Source organism: Prionailurus viverrinus, chromosome B3 (assembly GCF_022837055.1).
Source record: "Prionailurus viverrinus isolate Anna chromosome B3, UM_Priviv_1.0, whole genome shotgun sequence".
In the NCBI taxonomy this organism is placed as follows: Eukaryota; Metazoa; Chordata; class Mammalia; order Carnivora; family Felidae; genus Prionailurus; species Prionailurus viverrinus.
The window spans coordinates 120,836,153-120,862,296 of record NC_062566.1 but is presented as its reverse complement, the minus strand read 5'-3'; the positions used below and the strand labels follow the sequence as shown (position 1 = coordinate 120,862,296).

The window sequence follows — 26,144 nt, the reverse complement described above, 5'->3', positions numbered from 1 at the left end:
ATCTTTAAAAAATAAAGATAATTTTATTTTCAAATAACTAAATCCTGAATTTCATTTAACATATGTTACCTCTTTTTTTCCTCTTAGAAAATTTAGTTTGAAGATTCTTTTGGCTAAAATGTTAACTTTTTGGCTGAAATGTTTGCCCTATGGCTTTCTTCATTCTTCAAATGAATACTGGTTGCTTAAATCCCAGTGTAATCTTTGTAAAAATCTTCTAATGATATAGGGCTACATATTTAAATTAATTCCCAGAGATACTGTCATTCTAAATTTAATTGTGCGGTAAGAAATAAAGGTGTTATTTTTAGTGTGTTTTTCCCATTACATAAGCATCTGTCTTGGTAATCTAAATAGTTTCTTAATTCTGTAGTTTAAGGTTTTATCAATAATCCTTTTGTGGGTTGAATCTAAATTAAGATGCTATTGCCCAAACAATTTTCTTTGGTTTTCTCTTATTTTAAAAGAAAACAGAGGGACGCCTGGGTGGCTCAGTTGGGTAAGCATCTGACTTTTGATTTCGGCTCAGGTCATGATCCCACGGTTTGTGAGATGGAGTCCTGTGTGGGGCTCTGCTGGGCATGGAGCCTGCTTGGGATTTTCTCTCTCTCTCTCTCTCTCTCTCTCTCTCTCTCTCTCTCTTTTCACCCTCCTTCCTCCCCAACACCTCCCCCATTCATGCTCTCTAGTGTGCTCCCTTTCAAAAAAAAAGAAAGAAAAAGGAAAAAATAAGAAAATAGGGTGTAGCTGTGACTATAAAAGGGTAGGATGAGGGATCTTTATGCAGGACCTGTCCTGTGTGTTGACTATGTTGGTGTTGATGTTTACACAGATCTGCACATATGCTAAAATGATAAAATTGCATGGAATTAAATATACCACATACCCATAACGCACACACACACACACAGATGAGTATAGGTAAAAATTGGTGAAATCTGGATAAAGTCCATGGGCTGTATCCCAAGGTCAGCTTCCTGGTAGCGATAGTAAATGTTAGTTTTGCCAAATGGTACCATTGGAGGAAACTGGGCAAAGAGTATAAGACATCACTCTCTATAATTTCTTACAGCTGCATGTGAGCCTATAATTATCTCACAATAAAAAGCTGAAAAGTAGGTTACATTGACTTTACTATTTTTGAATGGGAAATTACTGTTATAAGAAAATCAGACATCAAATCTAGTTAGAATAGTAAACACAGTCTTTTTCTGATTTCCTAGTTTTTAGCTTTTGATTTTTTTTTAGCTTTTGATTTTTAAAATTTTAATTAGAATAGGACCTGAATAAAGTCTTAAAAACTGATATTGCTCAGCAAAAACATTTTTAAATATGCCATGACAAACACAGAGTCTTCTGGAAATCTTCAGTAACTGAAGGCATGCTAATGGTTGGGATGCTACAAAGAATGTGGTCTCTTGGTAGATGCTGGGGAACTTACATACACAACTTAATTTAGACTTAGAGACAGCCACAGTTTTGAGAACCAGGAGGGTCCCTTTATACCTTATTGTTTATAACTATCTTTATTACAAATGAAAGACTGAACCCAGAATGGTTAAGAGCCTTTTCCAAGGTTCTACACTAGAATGTGTTTTAACACATTAAATGTGTTTACACACACTAAAATGTGTTTTAACACATTAGTGATTGATTTTGCTTACCTTTTTATCTCTGGCCATTTTTTTCTTGCTTCATGTGTCAATCCATACATTTTTACTATCTATTTTAATAACTTTTTCCTTTAGTTCTATTCATCTAAGTTACCATAAGCATAGTAGAGACAAATGAACAAACAAATGATCGTTAGAGTGTACATTTTTTGAGTGTACATTTTTAAGTGGTGACATTTATGTGACTAAAAATCCCTGCTGTGTGTGGATATTTTGTTAGTGGTTTGCCTTATGTATTTGTATTCCTATACCTCTCTGAGACTTTTTTTTTTTGCTTGATTTAAAAGAAATACCTCTTAATATGGTGTGGAAAATAAGGGGCAGTGGGGTTGCTGCAGGGTATCCAGGTAACCTATGCAGATGTGTGAGCCCTATGCAAATGTGCAAGCCCTATGCAAATACATGAGCCCTATGCAAATGCATGACTATAGGGTGCAGTTAAGAACATGGGCCCTGAAGTCTCACTGCCTAGGTTCTACCACACTGTGACCTTGGGAAACTTTCCCAACCTCTCTGTTCCTTAGTTGCCTCATTTGTTAAGTTGCATTGATAATACTGTCCAGCTGGTAGGATTGTTGTATCAAATGTGCTGATACATGAAAAATTGATTCAAACAGTAGCTAGGAAGTACTGAGTAAATGTTAGCTGCTATATTTAAATGCCGCTCATAGTTTTGATTTTACTCTTATTAGACATCAGTTAGTCCCGGAGCTGCACTGGGGAATGTGGGAAAGGCGACAATAAGAATATGATCAGGAGTATGTATATGATGAAGAATCAATAAATCACCTTTGAGCACCTGTAATGTCAAGGGCAAATGGATGTATTAGAAAAAAGGTGGGTTCTTTAATTTGGTCCATAATCTGGTTTTCCTCTTGAATCTTATACCTTTGGTTAATCAACCATTTAACAAATATTTGTTGAGTGCCTCCTTGTAATGCTGGTTGTTGTTGGCTTGGAACTAGAGATACAGCAGTGAATAAAATACACAGAAATCCCCACAGCTGTATTGGTTACATTTTACTGGCAGGAGACAGATGATAGACAAAAACAAATTAAGTAAATTATGGAGTACGTTAGATGGTAATAATTGCCATGGGAAAAGGCATACAAAAGAGGCTTAGAGGGCTAACGGATGCTAGTAAAGGAAAAGTGTAATTTTAAATAAGATCATCAGGGTAGGTTTCATTGAGAAAGTGCTGTTGGAACAAACAATGAAAGAAAATGTACGTGCATATGGGAGAAGAGCATCCAGGCAGAGGGAGGCATTAGTGCAAAGGCCCTGAGGCAGCAGTATGTCCAGCTTATTTGAGGAGCTGCAAAGAAGCCAGTGTGATTAGAGTAGAGTGGGCCAAGGGGAGTGTGAGTGTAGTTGGGAAATTTGAGAAAAAGAGGGGAGTCAAAGATGATATTGAAGATTTTAGCCTGAACAGCTGAAACATTGGACTCTCCAAGTGTGAGGTGGGAAGGCCGATGGTGGAGCAGGAAGAAAATTAGTGGGAAAGAGTGAACTAAATGGCAGATAGGGTTTAAAATTTAAAATAGTCCTTTTCAGTCTGTCTTAGGCCAGGAAAGCTAAGTCTCTCAGATCACCTCTTCAGCATCAGGGAGAGGTCAACTTACGTATCTTTGAGGCAGAAGAGAAGCCTCCCTCCCCTGGCTCCTCTGTCCCTGAGTGAAGTTCTTCATCCATTTGGTTGGTGCTTCCCTGCTGGCGTTTATTTGATGGCTGGAGTCTGTAGCTGGTGTAACTTGTCATCTGCTGCATTTCATCTCGGGCAGCGTTTCCTGTAGCACTGGCCAACCTGACCTCCCGTCCCCTCCTGCTGCTGCCCTCAGTTCCTCTGAGACCTGGATATGTGTCCACTTTGATTCCACGGAACCATCTGCTTTGTAGCCTCCCTTCATTATGGCAGCCTCTCAGAGGTAGGTGCCCCCGCCAGACTGTCAGCGGCTTCTGCTTTCTTCTCGACAACGCACGAGCCAAAGGCTAATCGGCAGATTGAACCTTGGGTCCCCCTGCTACCTGACAGTGCTCTCCTGCCAAGGCGCTGTGTCTTTGCTGTCTAGGGCAGCCTGAGAGGCAGTCACTTTTCAGAGTCTTGAACAGGAACCAAGAATCGAGAGCCCTGCGCTCCCCTCAGTTTTACCCTTGCTAATCTAATGAGCTGCTGCTTCTCTAGACAGAGAACCGAGAAGGGAAAATCAGTTCATATGTGAGACAGTCTTGTTTGTTTTCCTCTCTCTTCCCTGCCCTCTTTTAAGCCATAAAAGGAACCGAGTCTCCTGTTTATCATGTCCTGTTTCTTTTGGATCTCCGTTATTTTAAAGCTATATGGTCAGCTCAATGAGCTTGTCCCTTGGTTTGCTAAAATGGGAGACAGTATTTTCTTTCAAATTGATATCTAGCTCCAAAAATCCTATTTTGCATGAAAGAAGATGAACATTACATTGTTCTTTCTCCTTGTATTTTTTGTTTTATTTTGAGAGAGAGAGAGAGAGAGAACGAACATGCCAGGGAGGGGCAGAGAGAGAGAGAGAGAGAGAGAATCCCATGCAGGCTCCCCACCATCAGCACAGAGGCCGATGTGGGGCTCAAACCCATGAACTAGGAGATCATGACCTGACACCAAGAATCGGAAACTTAACTGACCCAGCCACCCACGTGCCCTGTTCTTTCTCTTTGAATCCCTGAAGTCCCTAAGTGCTAAATTACTAAGTCAAAGCAAAACCCTTAGTTACTAATTGTAACCTCCACTCAGATAGATGCTTTGGACTGACCAGGACAAAGCCCATATTCCTCAGAAAGACAAGTTAAAAACTAATAATTTTAAACATCTATAGCTAGAATACCTATGGTCTCTAAAATATATACATTTTTCCTTTTTGTAAACGCAAGTACACAAGTCCTATGAAATAGCTTTGCTTATTTAGATGACATAATAATGATATTTCCCAAAATGTTGAAGTGTATCTGATTTTCATCTTTTGCCATACTCACTCTTTGTTCAATGAATCTTCTTATGATCATCCCTGAACTCTTGTTTAATAAAATAAAACAAAGCACATTCGAAATCTGATTTAACATATCTTCACATTTTGAGGTAAGCAGATAGAACAGATGTTAGAGCATAACTTCCTCTGTATTTATTTCTATTTAAAAATGTTAGCCTATTTTCTATTCAGCATTTTCCAAGTTAGCATGAGTTATTAAAAACAAAATGCAAGCACAGACAAAAAAGAAAATGGCTGTGCCTTCTTATTTTAAGAATAAAATCAATTAAATAAGGTTTTTCAAATGTGATCTTAATAGTAATAAGTTTAGAGAGGGAAAAATAGATAATTTAGAAAGTATTTCATTAAAAATTCCTAATCTCAGATGTTTCAAAAGATGTGTTTGAAGACATTCAGTTGAATGACGGTTAGATACATTTTGGGAGATATAATTATGGCATGAAAATAGAAAATCCATTACCTACTCTTTAGTACCTCTAAATTATTTTTATTGTATAGGGAGGCCTACCATTATACTTCTAGTTCATCAGTAAGATCTTTTATAGTAAAGCTAAAATAAGAGAAGGAAGTCTTGTATCCCTGAAAAGTCAAATTGATGTATAGAGTTCCTTACTTTTGATGTTTGGAAAACTTTTTTATTTCTTAAATTTCAGATATTGGCATTTGGTAGTTTGATACGACCTAAATACACATAAGCAGCTAGTATCAAGAAGCTATGTCTTAGGTTTAATCCAGATAATATGCACAGTCTTCTGACAGGATTCCACTTGAAAAGCAGCCTTCTTTCTCTGCCCCGAATCAATATCTCCTACCTCAGTTATTTTCTCTCTTTTCTGTGTTTTGCACCTATTTTCTGTAATGTTTGCTTTCCTTCAGCATATTAATGTGTTTAAGTCTGCTCTGTCAAAAAAACAACCCTCTCTGAATTTTATGCCCCATCTAGGTACAACTTAATTTTATTCTCATTCGAAGGCCTGTGAGGAACCATCTCGCTCATTACGTTTTGCAGCTCCTCCATTCTTTCATCGAACTACTGAAATCTGATTTCTCAACTTACTTCACTGAGGTCAGGGCTGATATCCTAATGGTGAAATCCAAAGGCCCCTTTTCAGGGGACTTGTCATTTCATCTCTGTGTAGCACTTGACATTGATGGCCACTCTCTTTTCAGTGAACGCTTGACACTACTCTTCTCTGCTTGCTAAGTGCATTTCTGAGCATGTTCCAAGCTCCTCTATCAGCTCCTTTTACTCTATTCATTCCTTAAATTTTGGTGTTTCCTAAATATGGATTCTAGACCCTCTTATCTTTTCATACCTCATGTGCTCTTGGGAAGATGTAGTCTCCTGTCATGATTTAAACATCCAAATGCTCATGACTTCTAGCCAGCCTCTTCCTCAGTTTTCCAACTTGGGTATCTTACAGCCTTTCAAATACATATTTGCTTGGATCTCCTACAAGTAGCTCGCATGCAGTATATCTGAATATTCACCAACCATGTTCTTTCATGTACAACTTGTCTTCCTTTATTCCCTGTCTACCCACTCAACCAATCTAGAACCCTCCAGGTCTTTTCAATATCCTGCAACACCCCTCATATCCCAATAACCAAGCTGTCACTAAGTGGTCCTCATTTACCTTTATCATAGTTTGAAAATCAATACACTACACCCCCCTCCACCACCACTTTCTGTCGTTGTTTTTTCCCAGTGACTATTGTACTGTGGTTCAGACTTTCCACATTCTGTTCATGGCACATCCCCTATCTCTTAAGTCTTTCCACCATCCAGTCTATTCTCTGTAATACCAGAGTGTTTCATCCACAAAGAAATCTGGAGATGTTTACCTTTGTTTAATCCTTTCCACAGTATTTTGTTATATAAGGGATACACTATATGAACCTTAAAGTTTTTCGTGGACCCTTTAAATCTATTAATACTCTTACTCTCCCAGGCACTTTGCCCTCCAGCAACACCATTTGACATTATTTGAGCACATTCCACCATTTCATATCTTGGCCCTTTGGATATGCTTTTTTTTTTTTTTTTTTTTTTTCTGTTTCAAATTCCATCTTCAACTGCTGGTGAACTAATTCTTTCTCAAAGCTCAACGCATGTGTCACCTGCTCTCTGCAACATCGTCTGCCCTTTTTCCAACTTCTGTCAAGACCAGTGAAGACAATTCTGACCAATGATTCCCAAACCCTATTTTCTCCCGCATGAGGTCATGTATTTGTGTGCTTTCCACTTTGTCTGTCTTGCACTTTACGTTTCCCGCGATAGGCAGTCTCTTTCTCGGAGGCACAGCGGTTAACCCCTGCAACAAATTTTCTTCTCCTCTTCCTTTTCCAAGGTTGGCCTCCAGAAGCATATCTACTCCCTTTCCTTTTTATTGCCCCATTTGTAAACTGCAAATAATATGATTAGCTTAATAGTTTAAAAAACAAAATATCCTTAGTTGTGATTAATGTATAGAAACCACGCAAATGAAGAGTTCTGTCTTCCGAGAAAAAATTAAAGTCTTGAATTGAAGTCATGTATCAGAGTCTAAAGCATTTGTGGGAGGAAACAGAAATCTCTGCTACATCCCTCCTCATCCTCAAACATCCTTTGTGAAACCCTAACACCTAAGGTAAATTGAAAATGATTTCTTATTCAATTGCAGTATTTTCCTTTTCTTATTTTTTCAAATGCATATTTTGGCAATGCAAACCCAATATTTTAAACAAATTCCTACTTTATGCATTGTGATCTATCCTAGGGACAACACCATTTTTTAAATGGGAAATTATGGTCTAAATTTCAAACAACTGACTTATTGATATAGTTAAACATATTCGTAAGTATGGAGCTGCCTTTTTGTAATATTTTTGATTTTTAGATATCATAACTTAGCAATGGGATCGCTCTCTCTCTCTCTCTCTCTCTCTCTCTTTCTTTAAATCAACAAGTATGACCTCTAATTCTTGTCTTGTAGAGCACCTTTAAAACACTTGATGATTTTTTTTCCCAAACAAAAATAATGATACCAGCTGATTCTTAATGATCAAAAATAAACTCCCTAAAGAAAAAATTAGATTTCAATTAAGTTTTGAAAGAGTACTTTATGTCTTGTTAAGGGCTAAAGTGAATTGTGAATAAACCCTAAGATCAACACTATTGCTTCTGACCTAGAACATAACTGTTTATAACTTGTATTTTCTGAGAACTGCAGAAATGACATGTAGATGTAGGTTCCTTTCTATTATGGACCTAAAATGAAATATTAGCATTGAATGGAAATTCTGTCTTTATTACAGGGGACTTGATAGTAAGTTGAACTGGTAAATAGGCTTTAGATTTGATCTAGAATATAAATATCTTGAGCTGTTGCTGTGCAGACTTTAAGCAATCTGAGGTAGGCTGCTGCTGCTGCCTAAACCATTGATACCTCCAGAGTTAGCACAGACCTTTTTGCTGCTCCTGGTATGGTCCATGGACCAGCATCATTTATATTGCCTGAGATTTTGTTAGCAATGTAGGATCTCATTCCCCATCCTAGATCTTCTAAATTCAAATCTGCGTTTTAAGATATCCAGGTGATTAAAATACACATTAAGCTATGGGAAGCACTGCCTTAGACTAGTGGAATATTATGTTCCCTCACTGGAGAAAGATGGAAAGCCTTCTTATGCAAAGAGACCAGACTTCTGTCTCTACTCTTTAGCTCACTCCACCACCTCTCACAGGTCCTGTATTGCTCCTTTGGATTTCATAACAGGCTTATGCCTCCTCCTTGCTGGATTCTACGCCTTGACCTTTGCTGATAACTAGTTAGAGTTTTTCCATTTCAGTGAACTGTCAAACCCCCAAGTCCAGTTTTTACCTTTCCAAAAATCCCTCAATGTGGGTGATCAGTTAGAAGAATTCATTTTTTGGGGATCCCTTTGCACCCACTCTATGCCCCAGAGTCAATGGTACTTATTGTGTGTTTCACATTTTAATTACCTTTAATCTTGTCAAGATTTCTGTATATTTTTTGATTGCTCTCCTTGATTCAGTACAGTTACAAAACCTTATTAAATATTTCTGGGGGTGCCTGGGTGACTCGGTCAGTTGAGTGTCCGATTCTTGATTTTGGCTGAGGTCATGATCTCACAGTTTGTGAGGGATTCTTTCCCCCTGTCTCTCTGCCCCTCCCCAGCTCGTGCACACGTGCTCTTTCTCAAAATAAATAAATATTTAAAAAAAATATTACTGAATGTGGACTATTTTAAAATCATACTATCTTGGCAATAAATGTAAGGTATTAAATTTTTCATTTACTTATAATTATCATGTCCTGATTTTTAATGTTCTTGGAACTTAGTTTGAGCTGTGGTCACCTACAAAACTGCAGTTTCATTTCAGTGCTAGAGGTATGCAGTTAATCCTTTATTGGTGAAGATTTAGTGAGTAGCTTATCTTTTTTTCTTTTTTTGGGGGGGGGGTGGGATAATATTTTTTAAGTTGGAATTGTATAAATCTAAAAAGGTCTGGATTGTTTGTGAGAAAATTAAACAGTTTGCTCTCCTCTGTTCCTGCCAGGCAGTCAGCCCCAGTCATCTGTTCAGTTGCGGAGGCCTGTGGATAAGCTGAGGGTGTTCTGGGTCCTTTTGTCGCTTTGGACATGGTTATTCCTCCCCTGAGAATCTGACCCCAGAGAAGATTGTGGTTAAATGGCGATTTGGGATTACCTATGACATTGTCTTCTTTCCCGGCACCTGCATGACTGCTGTTATCTTTTACTAACCAGAAAGCATTCACACCACTGCTTAAAATCATTTGCCTTTGTCAGCTTGTAGTAAGTTTTGAAGTAAATTTTGCCCATTTAAAGAAGAAAAAAAAATTCTTAAGGTATTGGGGAAGGCCAGGAGTTTAAGATGAGTTTGTATCTATATTTGTTGGTCTGTGGATTTTACTACAAAATTTCTGTGTTAATGGTTTCAAAATGAGATGATAATACATGTACTTATAGGTCACAATACATGTTCTAGTTGAACATACAAAAGTTGTGGCATTATTTATTACTTTACTGTTAGAGTAGATTTGTGTTGTAATGGAGAGATAGGAAAACCATTACAAGACTGTCATTTTTTCACATTAAGAATACCATAATGTGAAATAATACATTGCACATCTATTAAAAATGTCTGTTTTAAAATTCTGTGGCAAATATTTAAACTAAATATGTATTCCTAACATTAGCTATTTATTTTTAATGAATAAAAAAATGCAAGAAAAAAATGTCTGACCCACTAAATCATATTTCACATCTTTCCTTTAATAATAATGCAGTATTTCAGGATACTATATATGAAATTATTTTGAGTTTCTTTTTCTTTTTTTGGGGGGGAGAGGGGGGGGAGAGAGAGAGAGAGAGAGAGAGAGAGAGAGAGAGAGAGAGATGCCACAAGTGGGGGAAGGGCAGAGAGGGTGAGAGAGAGACAGACTCTGAAGCAGGCTCCATTCTCTGAGCTGTCAGCACAGAGCCCAACATGGGTCTCAAACCCACGAACTCTGAGATCATGGCCTGAGCCGAAGTAGGACACTTAACCAACGAGCCATTCAGGTACCCCTGTTTTGAGTTTCAAAGTATATCATGGTAAAGAGACCTCAGTATAGTAAAGGGATGCAGGAAAGTCACAAATGGGTAGTTATTTAGTAAGGTAATAAGTATGATATTGATAGTTAGGTTTTGGAATTGCACCGTGTTGAAATTGCACACACGTAAAAAGACATATGTATTTTTCTGATACCCAGGTTTATGTCATGATGTAGAGCTTTTTTTGTTACACTTACTTTTAAATATCTTAGACAAAGTGTGTTTGCAATGATTTTTATCTATACCTGGGCCAACTAATCTGAGAAATTTAATTTCCTAAAGATTGAAGCTACTTAGCATCCAGCTCTCTTCCTGAGTAACTTAAGTGAAAATGTATGTCTGCCAGACTGTGCTTTCTATCAATCATAAATATAAAACACTATAAAACAGCGAACCTAATTTGCTGATGCAATAGCAAGTGGAGCGGGTTAGAACAGAATGGATGGTTGATATTTTCAAGATCACTCTGTCTTGTATTCAGTAACACAGTCTGGTTTTGTTACTTTGGTATGTTTGTTCCTCTTGTCCTTTTCCTCATGTTACTATACTTAAAAATGGATATAGTTTAGGCAGTCACCAAAATCAAACTATAATCATTTGACTCTACAATTATATAAATTTTAATTTGCGAATACATCAGAACGCTTTCACTTTAAAATATTTTAAGATATTATCCATATTAGAAAAGAACTTCCTTGGCCTGTAATATAAGAAGTCTCCTATGTTATATATAAAGTTTATATAAGTATATGTGTATATGTACATAAATGCACACACAACCCCCCATAGCGCCCTAATATTGTTTAAGCTTCTCAAAACTAAAAGTCTTTAATGTATGTATTCTAAGAATCTAACATATATTCAGCATGTTTTTGAGCAATTGAGTTATTAAGTAAGTAAGTAGTCTCCATGTCCAGCATGGGACTCAAACTCATGACCCTGAGTTCAAGAGTAACATGCTCTACCTCCTGAGCCAGCCAGGCACCCCAAGCAATTGTGTTATTTAAATATAGTTGCATCTTCTATGTAGATGATTGGAACTTGGGTATAATGCTTAAATACGTAGCAGTTTGGGTAACCTAGAAATCTCGCCACTGTTCCTGCCGTCTTTAATTCCAGCTCTGTCCTCTCCTATTTAACATCACTATAAATTCACCTGCTCATTTGCTTTCAGTGATGCCTCCAAATTGTAGCTTAATGTAGTTTGGTCTCCTCCTACTTAGACTGTGAACAGGTTGAGGGTAAGAAACATTTCTTACCCATCATTGTATCTCTGGTGCTTGGCGTATTGTGAGGTTTCATAGCAATTTCTTGATGAATGTTTTGGAATATTTATGTATGCTGAGAAAATTTCTGCTTTATGATTCTTTTCTCTTTAACTCTTGGTCTTTTTTCTTGCATCCATCTAATGTCTGCACTCAAAAGAGTTTGCTATAATTCAACCTTGATGGTGAGGAAACATACAGATTTAATAAGGTAACATGTTTTAGAGTTTTAATAAATTTACTAAAGCTATCTGATTTAGTTATTCCAAAGCTTTATAAAGCAAGGTCTCCTCTCATGTATGTATTTATTTATTTATTTTACAGAAATAGAGACAGAACCGTCATTTTGTTATTTCTAAACTACCTTTGGGAAATATTTCCAATATTTTAATATTTCCAATATTTCTATTTCCTCTCATCAACTAATAAGAATGGAATGGAGGACTCCCATGAGCCTCCTATGCGATGCCTTCATCTGATCTAACAATTGGGGAAAAAAAACAGGAAACAAACATGAAAATTTGTTTAGTGCAAAAACATTAGTTATCTATGTGTAAGAACTTTTGCAAAGAGCTTCTTGCTAAAGCTGATGCCATTTATTCAGAGTGATGAATGTTGATTTAATTTATTTTTATTACATGGATATAGTATAGCCTAGTGAATAATTGAGTTTATGCATTCTTTATTATTGTTGGCAAGGCTGTTTTTACAGTCAAGACAAAGTAGCTGACAATTAAGGTCATATGGATTCTGGACCAAATGAAACCAGTGAGCATAAGGATTGGAAGAAATTAAGACCTTGTAAAGCAGTTACTGATCATCTAGAAACATTTTTGTTGTTGTTTTAAGTTAAATTAATATAATATTTAACACTTATTCTAACCAGCATAGAGTTTAGGGAAGCATGTATTTTGGTAGAGGGTAAAATATTTAATGATGTTGGGACCCCTGGGTGGCTCGGTCGGTTGAGTGTCCGACTTCGGCTCAGGTCATGATCTCACAGTCCGTGAGTTCGAGCCCCGCTCGGGCTCTGTGCTGACAGCTCAGAGCCTGGAGCCTGTTTCAGATTCTGTGTCTCCCTCTCTCTGTGACCCTCCCCCGTTCATGCTCTGTCTCTCTCTGTCTCAAAAATAAATAAAGACATTTAAAAAAAAATTAAAAAAAAATATTTAATGATGTTAAATTGAAATAGTGGCTCTTTTTATAAAAGAGCTAGTTAGAGGACTAGACATAGGTAATCAGATGGAGACTTAGTCTACAAAAAGTCAAGCCAGAATAAGATAAAGCAATGATCAGAAAGAGGAAGAGGAGGTAAATAAATGCTTGAAGACTTTACTTGGAGGAATAAAAAATAGTTCTTGTTAATTCCTGGTCTATATATTTTATCTGTCTCAGGGAAAAAAGTCTATTACATACTTATGTTTTTAAAGAATAGGGCACATCATCAGGTGATAGTTAGCATCCAGGGGTCAGATGTTCATTTTCAAGCATGAGTAGAATCTCATTTCTGGGGAGAGTTTACTTGTACCTTTTCAGCTCCAAACTGGTTAACCTCATACATATTTAGAGTTTGATTTTTTTCTTCCTTTTTTTCTTTAAGGAATGGAGTTAGAACATTTTACAGTAAGCAATGTAAAGGTGTTTTTGATATTTTTGATAGATGATATTTTATGTGAAAGTAGCATTTGTGTTTATTTTCTTTCACAGCAGGATTACAGATTATCCCCAGTGACTGTATCTAAGAAAAAAGTGATGGAAAGTCTGGGTCTACTATATACATGCTGTTCCATTTCATTTTATTGAATTGGGGCTCTTAGATCACCTGCGGGAATGTGTGCTTAACTGATGGGCAGTTCTTCATGTCTTCAACTGCTGTGTAATTTTCCCTTGAGCATATATATCTCTTAAACGTTAACGTCCATGTTGAAAATAGAGGGTGGATAGCAATTGACAAACAGCCCTTTCTTAAGCCAAGAAAATCTGAAAAATATAGATTAGCGTATCCTAGCTTTCTATATTAAGGACTCTAGTATGTAATCCTAAAACATATGAAACATGTCTCTTACGTTTTTGAGCATCCCAACATTTTTTGTGCTATAAAGTTCCTAAATTATTTCTTGTTTTAATCCAATATAAAACCCCAATTCCAATGAAGGTTTTGTGGTTTTTGTGTATTGTAAGGTACATAGATAGATATCATTTTATTTTAAGATTGTAGTTTTAAGTGATTTTTCTATCCAATGTGGGGCTCGAACTTACAATCCTGAGATCAAGAGTCACATGCTCTGCTGACTGAGCCAGTCATGTGCCCTTAGATATTTATATTCTAATATCTTTACCTTTAATTTTTTAATTGAGCTCAACACAGTTGGGCAAGTTATGCTTTTCATCATCTTTAGCTTGTTACTTGAGGAAGAATACTCTCTTTTAAATATGCAAAGGATGCTAGTTTTTGTATAGGTAAAATAGCTTCCTTAAATTGTTTTTTTTCTTGATCTAAATAACATTAATTTCTTTTACTCTTCATTGCATATTTTTGGTTAAAGTTGCCTTGTCTATAGATAAGGAACAGGTAGGTTATCAATAGAGAAGAAGCAGACAGATACACAAACATTCAAACATTCACACATTCCAAAATTTGAAGAAATGTTGAAGTAAACTATAGGTAATTTAATGACAGGACAACTTACCATATAAAATCTGTATTTTAAATGCATACATTTTGATATTAAATTCAGGAAATGAGTATAAGAAAAGAGTAATGTAGTCCTTTCACTCATTTCATTTAAACGCAAATGTCTGGGGGGGGGGGTTGCGCCTGGGGGGCTCAGTCAGTTAAGCTGCTGACTTGGGCTTGAGTCATGATCTCATGGTTCCTGAGTTTGAGCCCTGTTGTCAGGCTCTGTGCTGACAGCTCAAAGCCTGGAGCCTGCTTCAGATTCTGTGTCTCCCTCTCTCTCCACCCCTCCCCTGCTTGTGTTCTCTCTCTCTCTCTCTCTCTCTCTCTCTCTCTCTCTCTCTCTCTCCCCCTCTCCCTCTCCCTCTCCCTCTCCCTCTCCCTCTCCCTCTCCCTCTCAAAAATAAACATTAAAAAAATTAAACACAAATATCTAATATTATTAAAAAAAAAGAAAATATATAATGGTCAAGTTGGCTTTGTCCCAGAACTGGAATAGTTTAATATTAGAAAATATCTAAATATTATTTGCCAAATTAAATGATCAGATGGAAAAAACACATTATCAATAATGTGTTGATAGTTGCAGAAAAAAATGTATTTGGTTAATTTCTGCACAAATACATATTGCAAAAAATTGCTAGCAAATTAAGGGCACATTTATTTATTTTTCTTTTTTATTTTAGAGAGCAAGAGAGCATAGGCAGGGGTGAGGGGCAGAGAGGGGAGAGACAGAAAGAAGGAGAGAGAGAGACACAGAGAAAGAGAGAGAGAGAGAGAGAGAGAGAGAGAGAATATATCAAGCAGTCTCCACACTCAGCACAGAGCCCAATATGGTACTTGATCCCACGACCCTGGAATCATGACCAGAGCCAAAATCAAGAGTCGGATGCTTAATTACTGAGCCACCCAAGTGCCCCAGCAAATTAGGGCATTTTAAAATTTGAAATAAAATATCTACAGAAAAGTCTTTTAAAAACATCATCTTAGGGGCACCTGGGTTATGATTTCACAGTTCATGAGTTGGAACCCCAAATTAGCTCCTTGTGTCAGTGTAGAGGAGCCTGCTTGGGATTCTCTCTCCCTCTCTCTCTGCCCCTCCTGTGAGTACTCTCTCTTGCTCTCTAAAAATATCCTAAAAAAATAAATATTAAAAAAATCACTTTAAATAGGAAGATACTATTAAGATACTATTAAGAAAATAGGTATAAGAAATTATGCTCATTTTTACCAATTTCATTCAATTTTATACTAGTATGAGCTGCTAGTTTTGTCAGTGCAATAAAAGAAGAAAAATAAATTTATGGTAAAAGGATAGGAAAGGATAAAACAAAACTGCCATGATTTATAGATAAATGTGATTATTAAGAGAAAAATAATCTACAAATTATTAGAAATTATACAAGAAGTTAAGCATCTGGATATAAAATTCAATATGTAAAATCAATTCTTATTTATTAACGATGACCAAGTAGGAAATATAGTTTTTAAGATTCCATTCACAAAAGTAATACAATTATAATATACTTTGGAATATATCTATTAAGAGATGTATAAAATGTACACATACACATTGTAAAACTTTACTGAAATCCTTTAATAATAGATAAGTGATAAACTATCTCGTGTTTATGAAAAGGAAAACTTTTATATCAAAAGATGTTTAGTTTTTTCCAAATTAACCTAGAGATTCACTAATATTCTAATTCTCATTTAATTATATTCTGATTTCATATATGGAGTATATATAAAAACTTTACAACATAACTTTACATGACATTTTAGGGGAAAATGGAGGACTATTCAAAATGTAGGAGAAAATGTTTAATCCATATGAAAAAAATTAGAATCCTCTTATTCACTGATAGCTTTGACTACCTTAAAATTAAGTACTTCTCATCAAAAGATACTTAAAAAATAAACTATGGATTAAGACATAGTTGTTAGTTGTAAAATTAAACCTGCCTAGGATTAATATTAAGGATAAATGAGGTTCACCTGGGTGGCTTAGTCAATTGTACATCCAAATCTTGATTTTGGCTCGGGTCATGATCTTGGGGTCATGAGATTGAGCCCTTTGTTGGGCTCTGCACTGGGCATGGAGCCTGCTTAAAATTCTGTCCCTCTCCCTCTCCCTCTCCCTCTCCCTCTCCCTCTCCCTCTCCCTCTCCCTCTCCCTCTACCTCCCCCTCCACCCCTTCTCCTCCCCCTCCCCCACTCCCTCCCTCTCTTTCCCTCTCCCCCCCACTCCTCCCCTGCCCCTGTCCTCCACTCACACATGCTGCCTCTCTGTTAGAAGAAAAGAAAAAAAAGGAATAAATGAACTCCTAGAAATCAATAAGAAAAGGCAACAACTTAATCAAAAATGGGCAAAAGAAATGAACAAATATTTAATAGAAGAAAGTCATGTAGGTCCAGTTACCATGAAGAAATGAGATAATAGCACGTTGCTAGTTCAATAAAATCCCACTTTCATTTAGCATAAATTTAAATGTAGTAACTTTAAGTGTTGGAAGGGATATGGATCACCAGCGTCTTATGAATTGTTTGGTGTAGTATAAACTGCTATAACTTCTCTTGAAAAAAAATGTATTCTAGAATTTAGCACTCACAAATTATATGTTTCAATAATATTACTCATGAGAGTTTACCCAGGAGAACTTCTTGCCTATGTCTAACAGGTAGTATGTTCAAGAATATTCATAGAGATTGGAAGAATAAATATTGTTAAAATGTCAATACTACCCAAAGCAATCTACACATTCAATGCAATCCCAATCAAAATTGCACCAGCATTCTTCTTGAAGCTAGAACAAGCAATCCTAAAATTTGTATGGAACGACAAAAGACCCCAAATAGCCAAAGTAATACTGAAGAAGAAGACCAAAGCAGGAGGCATCACAATCCCAGACTCTAGCCTCTACTACAAAGCTGTAATCATCAAGACAGCATGGTATTGGCACAAAAACAGACACATAGACCAATGGAATAGAATAGAAACCCCAGAATTGGACCCACAAAAGCATGGCCAACTAATCTTTGACAAAGCAGGAAAGAATACCCAATGGAAAAAAGACAGTCTCTTTAACAACTGGTGCTGGGAGAACTGGGCAGCAGCATACAGAAAAATGATTCTAGACCACTTTCTTACACCATTGACAAAAATAAACTCAAAATGGGTAAAGGACCTGAATGTGAGACAGGAAACCATCAAAACCCTAGAGGAGAAAGCAGGAAAAAACCTCTCTGACCTCAGCCACAGCAATTTCTTACTTGACACATCTCCAAAGGCAAGGGAATTAAAAGCAAAAGTGAACTATTGGGACCTCATGAAGATAAAAACCTTCTGCACTGCAAAGGAAACAATCAACAAAACTAAAAGACATCCGATGGAATGGGAAAAGATATTTGCAAATGACATATCGGACAAAGGGCTAGTATCCAAAATCTATAAAGAACTCACCAAACTCCACACCCAAAAAACAAATAATCCAGTGAAGAAATGGATAGAAACATGAATAGACACTTCTCTAAAGAAGACATCCGGATGGCCAACAGGCACATGAAAAGATGCTCAACGTCGCTTCTCATCAGGGAAATACAAATCAAAACCACGCTGAGATACCACCTCACGCCAGTCACAGTGGCTACAATGAACAAATCAGGAGATTATAGATGCTGGTGAGGATGTGGAGAAATGGGAACCCTCTTGCCCTGTTGGTGGGGATGCAAACTGGTGCAGCCACTCTGGAAAATAGTGTGGAGGTTCCTCAAAAAATTAAAAGTAGATCTACCCTTTAACCCAGCAATAGCAATCCTAGGAATTTACCCAAGGGATACAGGAGTGCTGATGCATAGGGGCACTTGTACCCCAATGTTTATAGCAGCACTTTCAACAATAGCCAAATTATGGGAAGAGCCTAAATGTCCATCAACTGATGAATGGATAAAGAAGTTGTGGTTTATATACACAATGGAATACTACTTGGCAATGAGAAAGAATGAAATATGGCCTTTTGTAGCAATGTGGATGGAACTGGAGAGTGTTATGCTAAGTGAAATAAGTCCTACAGAGAAAGACAGATACCATATGTTTTCACTCTTATGTCGATCCTGAGAAACTTAACAGAAGACCATGGGGGAGAGGAAGGGGGAAAAAAAAAACGTTAGGGAGGGAGGGAGGCAAACCATAAGAGACTCTTAAAAACTGAGAATAAACTGAAGGTTGATGGGAGGTGGGTGGGAAGGAGGGGAAAGTGGGTGATGGGCATTGAGGAAGGCACCTGTTGGGATGAACACTGGGTGTTGTATGGAGACCAATTTGACAATAAATTTCATATTAAAAAAAAAGAATGTTCATAGAATCACTGATAAGAATAGAAAATCAATTCATAGAATCATTGTTTACAATGGCAGAAAGAACTCAAATGTTCATCATCACACCTTGAATAGCAAGGCATTGTAAATATACTATTTTTGTGTGTATTTGAAATTTTCTGTAAATGAGGAAGAATGAATGAATGACGAAATAGAAAGGATCACATAAGGGAGCAGGAGAGAGTGAAAAGGAGTGGGAGTGATTGTGAGATTAAAGCAAAGTGCCTGTAAGTAATGGTTTCATGAAAGTCAATGGGTGTTCCTTTTGAGCTTTACAACAGTTCTGTATCTTAAACAAGAAGTAATGTGCTCCATGAACCCCAGTGTGTATAGCAGCACTATCAACAATAGCCAAAGTATGGAAAGAGACCAAATGATGAATGAATGGATAAAGATGGTGTTGTGTATATATACAATGGAGTATTACTCAGCAATCAAAAAGAATGAAATCTTGCCATTTGCAACTACGTGGATGGAACTAGAGGATATTATGCTAAGCAAAATTAGTCAGAGAAAGACAAATATCATATGACTTCACTCATATGAGGAATTTAAGATACAAAACAGATGAACATAAGGGAAGGGAAGCAAAAATAATATAAAAACAGGGAGGGGGACAAAACATAAGAGACTCTTAAATATAGAGAACAAAGAGGGTTATTTGAGGGGTTGTGGGAGGGAGTCGGCTAAATGGGTAAGGGGCATTAAGGACTCTACCTCTGAAATCTTTGTTGCACTATATGGTGATTAACTTGGATGTAAATTAAAAAAAAAAAAAAAAGTAATATGCTCCATGAGCAGTGTCCTTATGGGTTAATAGGGAATTGTATCTGTATATCACTTTTATGTAATGTGACAAGGTATTTGGGTCACTTAACAGGGGAAAATATGAAATTAAGTTTTCTGGTGGTTAAGCCAGTTGTGACTATTGTACCTTAATATCTTCTTTTCTCTATAATAGAGCTATGTGGGAGGCAGTATATATGGTGTAAATGAAGCAAATTAGTATTAAATATAGCTCTATTTCCTATCTCATTCACACATAATACTGGTATATATGCGTATACGTACATATATATGTATATGTAATACATGTACACAGATTTTGAGTCATACTTTTTCTTCATTTGAAACGATAGAGCTTTCTAAAAGTCAATAATGAAATTTTCTTATAAGCAGAAAATTGAGCCCTTAAACATGTTTTTATCTGTTTTAAAATATGTTTTGCATTTAACTTTGAATATTTTCAGAACATGACATTTTATGGAAATCATGGGATGTGTCACAGACTGAGTATTTTGAGATCATTTGTCAGCAGAAGTGGAAAATTTATTTGTATTTTATTTTTTTGGGGGGGAGTGGAAAATTTTTATAGTGATGTGATCTCCAAAATATCTGCAAGGATGGTGATGATAGTGAGTAATTACAGGAACAATTATTATAAAACACCATTCACAGACTGCTTATTGAACACTAAGCATAGTGTTAATTGTTTTTAATCATCATGTCAATTGTTCTTTGATTTAGATATTGTTATCCTCTCAGGTTCAGAGATCACACAATTGAAGTGTCAAAGCTAGGCTTGGAACCCATGTATTTGGATTAAAATCTGTTAGCTCTCTACCAGTTCTCTAATACCAAAAATGTGTACATTTTTCAAAGTGGAAAAACATAGTATTTAATAAGCTTTTTAAAAGATTCTTTTGTGTAGGGAAAGAAAATGGACCCCTTTTTCATAATCCTATTTACGCGATTATTTATTTTATGTTTTCTGCTGAATTATTTCGAAATTTGCCAATCAGAAGCACTGTCAATTTCCTATAAAGGACCAGTGATTCAAAATCCTTTATTTATAGTTTTTGCTGTGAAGATAGCACATCCTTGGATTTATTAATTAATATCCAGGAGTTTATGGAAGCTTATCTTTTCTAGAGTTCTGATGCTTAAAAGGAAACTAAAGAAAGGCATACATATCTCCTTCCGGAAAACCAAAAGTAGGCCAGGATTATAGGTTGTAAGCAGTTTTTCATTTCTGAATGTGATATTCCTTTCATTTAATGCATTTTAAAAAATGCTTATCAGCTCATTAATGAAACAATGGTTTTAGTGAAGCAAGAAATGATAATATATTTCTTTCAATGGATATTCTGGCTTCCTTTAATTGTGCAAACAAATACCACAAAGAGTTTCTTTATAATTTCAGGATGGAGTTGTTTTAAAATGGTTTATAATTATGTAAATCTTCTAGTAGAATGGTAATTTTAAATTTTTGCTCAGACTGTAAATTTCCCTGTTATTATTAATCCTGGTCCTGAAATAGATTTCAGGGGGCAAAAAAACATCCAGAATATGGGAAGTGCTATTATATAGGTCATATTATACATAGATGCTTACCTCTCTTTTCTAAAAAGATTTCTAGCCATTACACCTTTTTTTTTTTTTCTTTTAACCTCAAATATTTTAGAGACAAAGTTTGGAACTTTGAGCTTCAGAACAGATTATTTGGAGGGCATAAAGACAGATAAGAATTAAATTGCAACTGATAAGTTTTCACTTAATTTACTAATTTCACAAACTTCAATGGAATTATTATGCAGAATAGTATTATCTTTTGATTTTGCTTAATTTTCATGTGATATATAATTTCTCTGGATGCTATAGTACTTTCCAATTAGAAAATATATTTCTGAAATAGAAAGCATAGGCTGTTCTTCTGAAATGAAATTAATCAATTGATTTAGGGATCCAGTGAAATTTTAGAAGAAATGGAAACATAAACTGTACTACAGATGTGACTTTAATGGGCACAAATGTCTATAATTGGCAGTGAAAAATAAGAGGCCAAGTAAAGTGTTAAAAACATTGGAACTTGGTTCAGAATTGTTATGGTTCCCTCCTCATTCCTTACTCCCTGTGTTTTGTAGGTGAATATTTTTCATTTTACCTAAAAATCTTAGCTATATTGGATTTGTTAATTTGAATGTTGATTATCTCTGTAGTTCCTTTTCATAGAACCTAGATTCAACAAGTATTTTAATATACTGACTGTAGTGTCATCAATTCTGTGATAGTGTATGTTTTAAAAACATTTTTTGTGTTTATTTTCATTGCACTTTCTTTTGTTGCTTAATATGTATTTCAAAATTTGTTTAATGATAATGTCTGGTTAATTTCACAGGTGAACAGAAGACTTCTGTGCTTTTTGTGAGGATTATTTTAAACAGTATTTCTTTCCAATTTGAACTTTTTAATTCCTAATAAATGGTATAGACCTGTTTATTTTATAGTCAGTAACTAGCTCGTATGTTCTATTTGGATTGCCAGAAAAATATGCTTAGAAATATAAGAAACTTATAATTGGCAGGCCGCTGGGATTCAAGGTCAATTTATACATGTCGTCTGTTTGGTGTAAATCTCTTGTTTTTGTTTTTACTAAATTGGAATTTTGAAAGGTGCTTTTAAACTTCAAGGGCCTGTCAGTTTTGATATGTGAGGATAATTTTGAAGATGTAAAATTCTCCCCAACCTGTCCCCTCTGTTTTTTCCAAAAAGCAAGAAGGAGAGAACAGATTACTGTATATAGACAATACAATAAGGAGATCAGCGATTTGTGAACAGTAAACCATAAAGCAACATCCCCTATAATCAATCAGTCCTTCTCCATGGCTCATTAAAATAAAGCATCCAATTTGCTCAGCTTGCAAAAAGAGTGGTGAATTTCAGTTCGTACTATTCACATACCCAAACTTTTTTCGGTCAGTTATCAGTCAATCACCTGCTTATAATTCTGTTCATAGTTCTGTAGTTTGTCTTTGGCACAGAAAGGAGGTTTTTAACCTTCTAATTATAAGATATAGAAAAGGTCTATGGGTCCTGTTTTCATTTTAGACACAGTGATTGTGTTGTGTTCTGGTTTGACATGACACAAGGTTTGAGAATGGCTAAATTGATCTTAGATTTAGTTTTGATACTCTTCCCCAGAAATCTGCCTTGCAATATTTTTGTTATTGATGAGCCATATGTTAGTAATGGAGAAGTCTGTCAAAGAACTTGACATTTGTTAAAGATTATTTGATACCATCAGTACCTTACCTACAGTCCAAGGCCATTTAACTTATAGAGCTGTGGTTTCTAGTTCTTACTGCTTATTTTTAATTCAAGAAGACAATCAGCTTAATAGACTGTCTTTTATAAATCTATTTGCTTTAATACCCCTAATGGAAACATTTAGCCTTGTAACTTTTCAATGTGTTATATTTGAGAACTTGCTGTCTGATAAAATGCTGGAAGCTGTTGTCTATGACAAACTCCTATACTCTTTCTGGGTCTGTGTTTCATGTGATTACCTACAACATTCTAAAGAGCTACCTTATGCATCTAGTCATTCCTCTGATGACCTGTTGATTTAAGTAAGGATTCTCTGATTTAGTAGAAGTTAGAGGTAAGATAGTTAAAAAAAAAAAAAAAGGGCAAATAAATGTGATAATTCTCTTATGGCTCAAGATAGCTGTCGGTGAGTCAAATGTATATTTAAAAAGTCAAGTATAGAATCTTTCTCACTGATAAAAATCTTTTTCAGTAATAATCTTAAGGTTATATTATTTTTAAAAAATGGTGATAGGTTTTTATAAAAATGAACTGAAAATTGGAGGTGAGTGTATGTATAAGTGGCTGATGAATGAAGAGTGATGGCTTTAGGTTTTAGAAATATTGATCTGTTATACTACTAGTGAATATCTGGGATTTTGGTTTCATCTCACATTTGTAGGTTAGACACACTGAAAGATTTAGTCCTGTGCACTTTTATTAACTTCATAGTGAAATTAGATAATCATGTGCTATAACCATGTTCTCCCAAATTTTCTGTGTCTGTTTTAAAGTATTTTTTACTGGGGTGCCTGGGTGGCTCAATTGTTTAAGGATCTGACATCAGCTCAGGTCATGATCTCACAGTTCATGAGTTTGAGCCCCGTGTCGAGCTCTGTGCTGATGGCTGAGAGCCTGGAGCCTGATTCGCATTCTGTGTCTCCTCCTCTGTCTGCCCTTTACCTGCTCATTCTCTGTGTCTCTCTCTCAAAAAATGAATAAACATTAAGAAAGTTATAAAAAAGAACTTTTTATTGATAAAAATCTGAGTACCAGGCAACAGTCAAAGCAGGGAAAACCTGGGCAAAAGGGAGACCATTGTTAAGTTCTATTTAAGAGCAGTACCAAGATGCTATCTTTTTTCCTCAAAAAACAAAGCTTCCAACAATACAATAAACACCATGGTAGCACAGAATAGAAGCATACAGTTTCCAGTTTTGCTGGAGTGAGTGACACTTTTTATAAATGTAATAGCATTGATCACATTAATTAGATATACATTTATTTACAGTTGTTTCCAAAATCTTTTCTTTTAAAATTTTCCTGAGTCTAACCCTAACCCTCAGACTTGTAACAAACATCTAGACAATGCGTGTTCATTTTCTCTTAAACTCCTCATTGCCATTTTGAAGATAGGTTATTATTTTTTTTCCTTTTAATTATTTGCAACTTGGAGTTCTTACAAATAATAATGATTTGTTGTGATAATTTGCTTTCATCATATTGAAGATACAATGAGAAGCTGAATTATTTTTTTCTGGATTTGGATGTTTTTAGGTTGGAGCTAGTAAAGCTTTAATGCTTAGATTTGTATTATAATAAAATTGGAACAAATCAATAATTGAGTTGAATTCAATTCATCGTCTCAGTGTTCCCAAAATAAATCTTCAAAAAGCACCAGTTTTTAAATTATCAATAGGTTTTCCCGCCAAAGATGGTGGTCAAGCCAGGGTTGCAATTCTTTAGAGAAGGAGAGGTTTGAAATAATAATTTATATACACTTCTGTATTTTCTTCATCTGTAAAGAATACCTGAGCCTCTGAGAAAATTTTTCTAGTACTATAAATTTTGCAAATTAAAATTGCAGTAAGTTAAATGTTTTTTCAAGACATTTCAAAAAAAAAAAGGTGCACCCAAATAAAATGACTGAATGTATTAGGATTTGTGAGGGTTGTGAAGTAACAGAAAATGTAAGGCACACTTACGTTTAATGAGGGGACTTCCTTAACCTGTGTATATTAGTTTTCTTGGGCTGCCGTGACAAAGTACCACAGATTAGGTGGTTTAAACAACAGAAGTTTATTTGATCACAATTCTGGAGGCTAGAAGTCTAACATTAACCTGTAAACAGGGTTGGTTAAATTCTATCTCCTTGGCTTGTAGAGGCCACCAGTCATGTTGGATTAGGGTCCACCCTAGTAACCTCATTTTACCTTAGTTACTTTTTTACAGGACCTGTCTCCAAGTGCAGTTATATTCTTAGGTACTGGGGGTTAGGACTTCATCATATGAATTTTGAGGGAACATAGTTTAGCCCATAATAGAAGGTATGGGACTTGCATGAATATTGGGTCTTCTATCTTTGATGCTATTCAATTCGTCCTCTATATGTTTTCTTTAACTAGATTTAGCACATGTTTTTCCATTTTGTTGCCTTTCAGAAAAATAAAACAGCTTTGGGTTTTACTTATTTACTATTATTTTTAAAGAAGTCAGTTGATTCCTCTCTAACCTATTTACTACTCTTTCCCAATTCCATTATTTTTTCTGAAAAGAGAGAAACCTAGAAGGAACCACTATTTTGATTTGGTGTTTATTGTTACTAAACATGTTAGGTACTTTTATTACCAAATATTTATCAACAAAATATATATACTATTTGTTGTAGGTTTTTAAGCTTTATGCAGATGACTTTTTTCCATATAATAATTTTGTTTTTAATTTTTACTCTTTTGACCATATAGTGCTGTTTCATTTCATTCATTTTAACTACAGCTGTACTATAATTCATTTTTCCCATTTTTGTGAACATTTAGGTTGCTTCCACTTTCTTTTAAAGCAGTTTCTGTACTGAGCATCCTTGCATAGATCTCCTTGTACGTATGTAAGATACCTTCTTCAAGGTTGATACCTAGGAGTAGGGTTCTTGCATCATAGCCAAGCTGTAGGCACAACCCATCTTATTATCAAATTGTGGTCCAAGTGGCTCTTTGATATATATTTCCATCATTCTTTTGATTTGTATTTTTATATAATACTGGCATTTGGAGACTTTTTACTTTCAGGAAATCAGACGGCTGGATAATGGTATCTGATTACTGTTTTACTTGTATTTTAATGGTTACCAGTGAAACAACATTTTCATGTGTATTTTCATGTGTCCATTTTTCTTTCTTTTGCCCATTTTTTAAAATTATATCTTTTGTGTTTATTTAACATACTATTTAACATACTATTTAACATACTATTTAATTTGGTTATGGCTTTATTGACCAAAAGTGTGTGTGTGTGTGTGTGTGTGTGTGTGTGTGTATTTACATTTATTTTATTCTAAGGGGTGCCTGGGTGGCTCAGGGTCATGATCTCACGGTTGGTGAGTTCAATCCCCATGTCGGGCTCTGTGCTGGCAGCTCAGAGCCTGGAGTCTGCT

At 35.6% G+C, this 26,144-nt stretch overlaps 1 protein-coding gene across 6 annotated transcripts in view; it reads left to right on the top strand.

The window, feature by feature from the left end:
• CEP128 (centrosomal protein 128) overlaps positions 1–26,144 on the top strand; it is a 389,769-nt gene that overhangs the window by 208,612 nt on the left and 155,013 nt on the right. Inside the window, exon 20 of one of the 6 annotated variants that reach the window (XM_047863631.1) lies at positions 9,257–9,462. The exons of the other annotated variants lie outside the window; for them this stretch is intronic. Within the exon in view, the coding sequence (XP_047719587.1) occupies positions 9,257–9,303 (47 nt within the window). The 3' untranslated portion in view covers positions 9,304–9,462. Of the gene's footprint in view, positions 1–9,256; positions 9,463–26,144 lie in introns of those variants that run through there. 6 annotated transcript variants of the gene reach the window in all.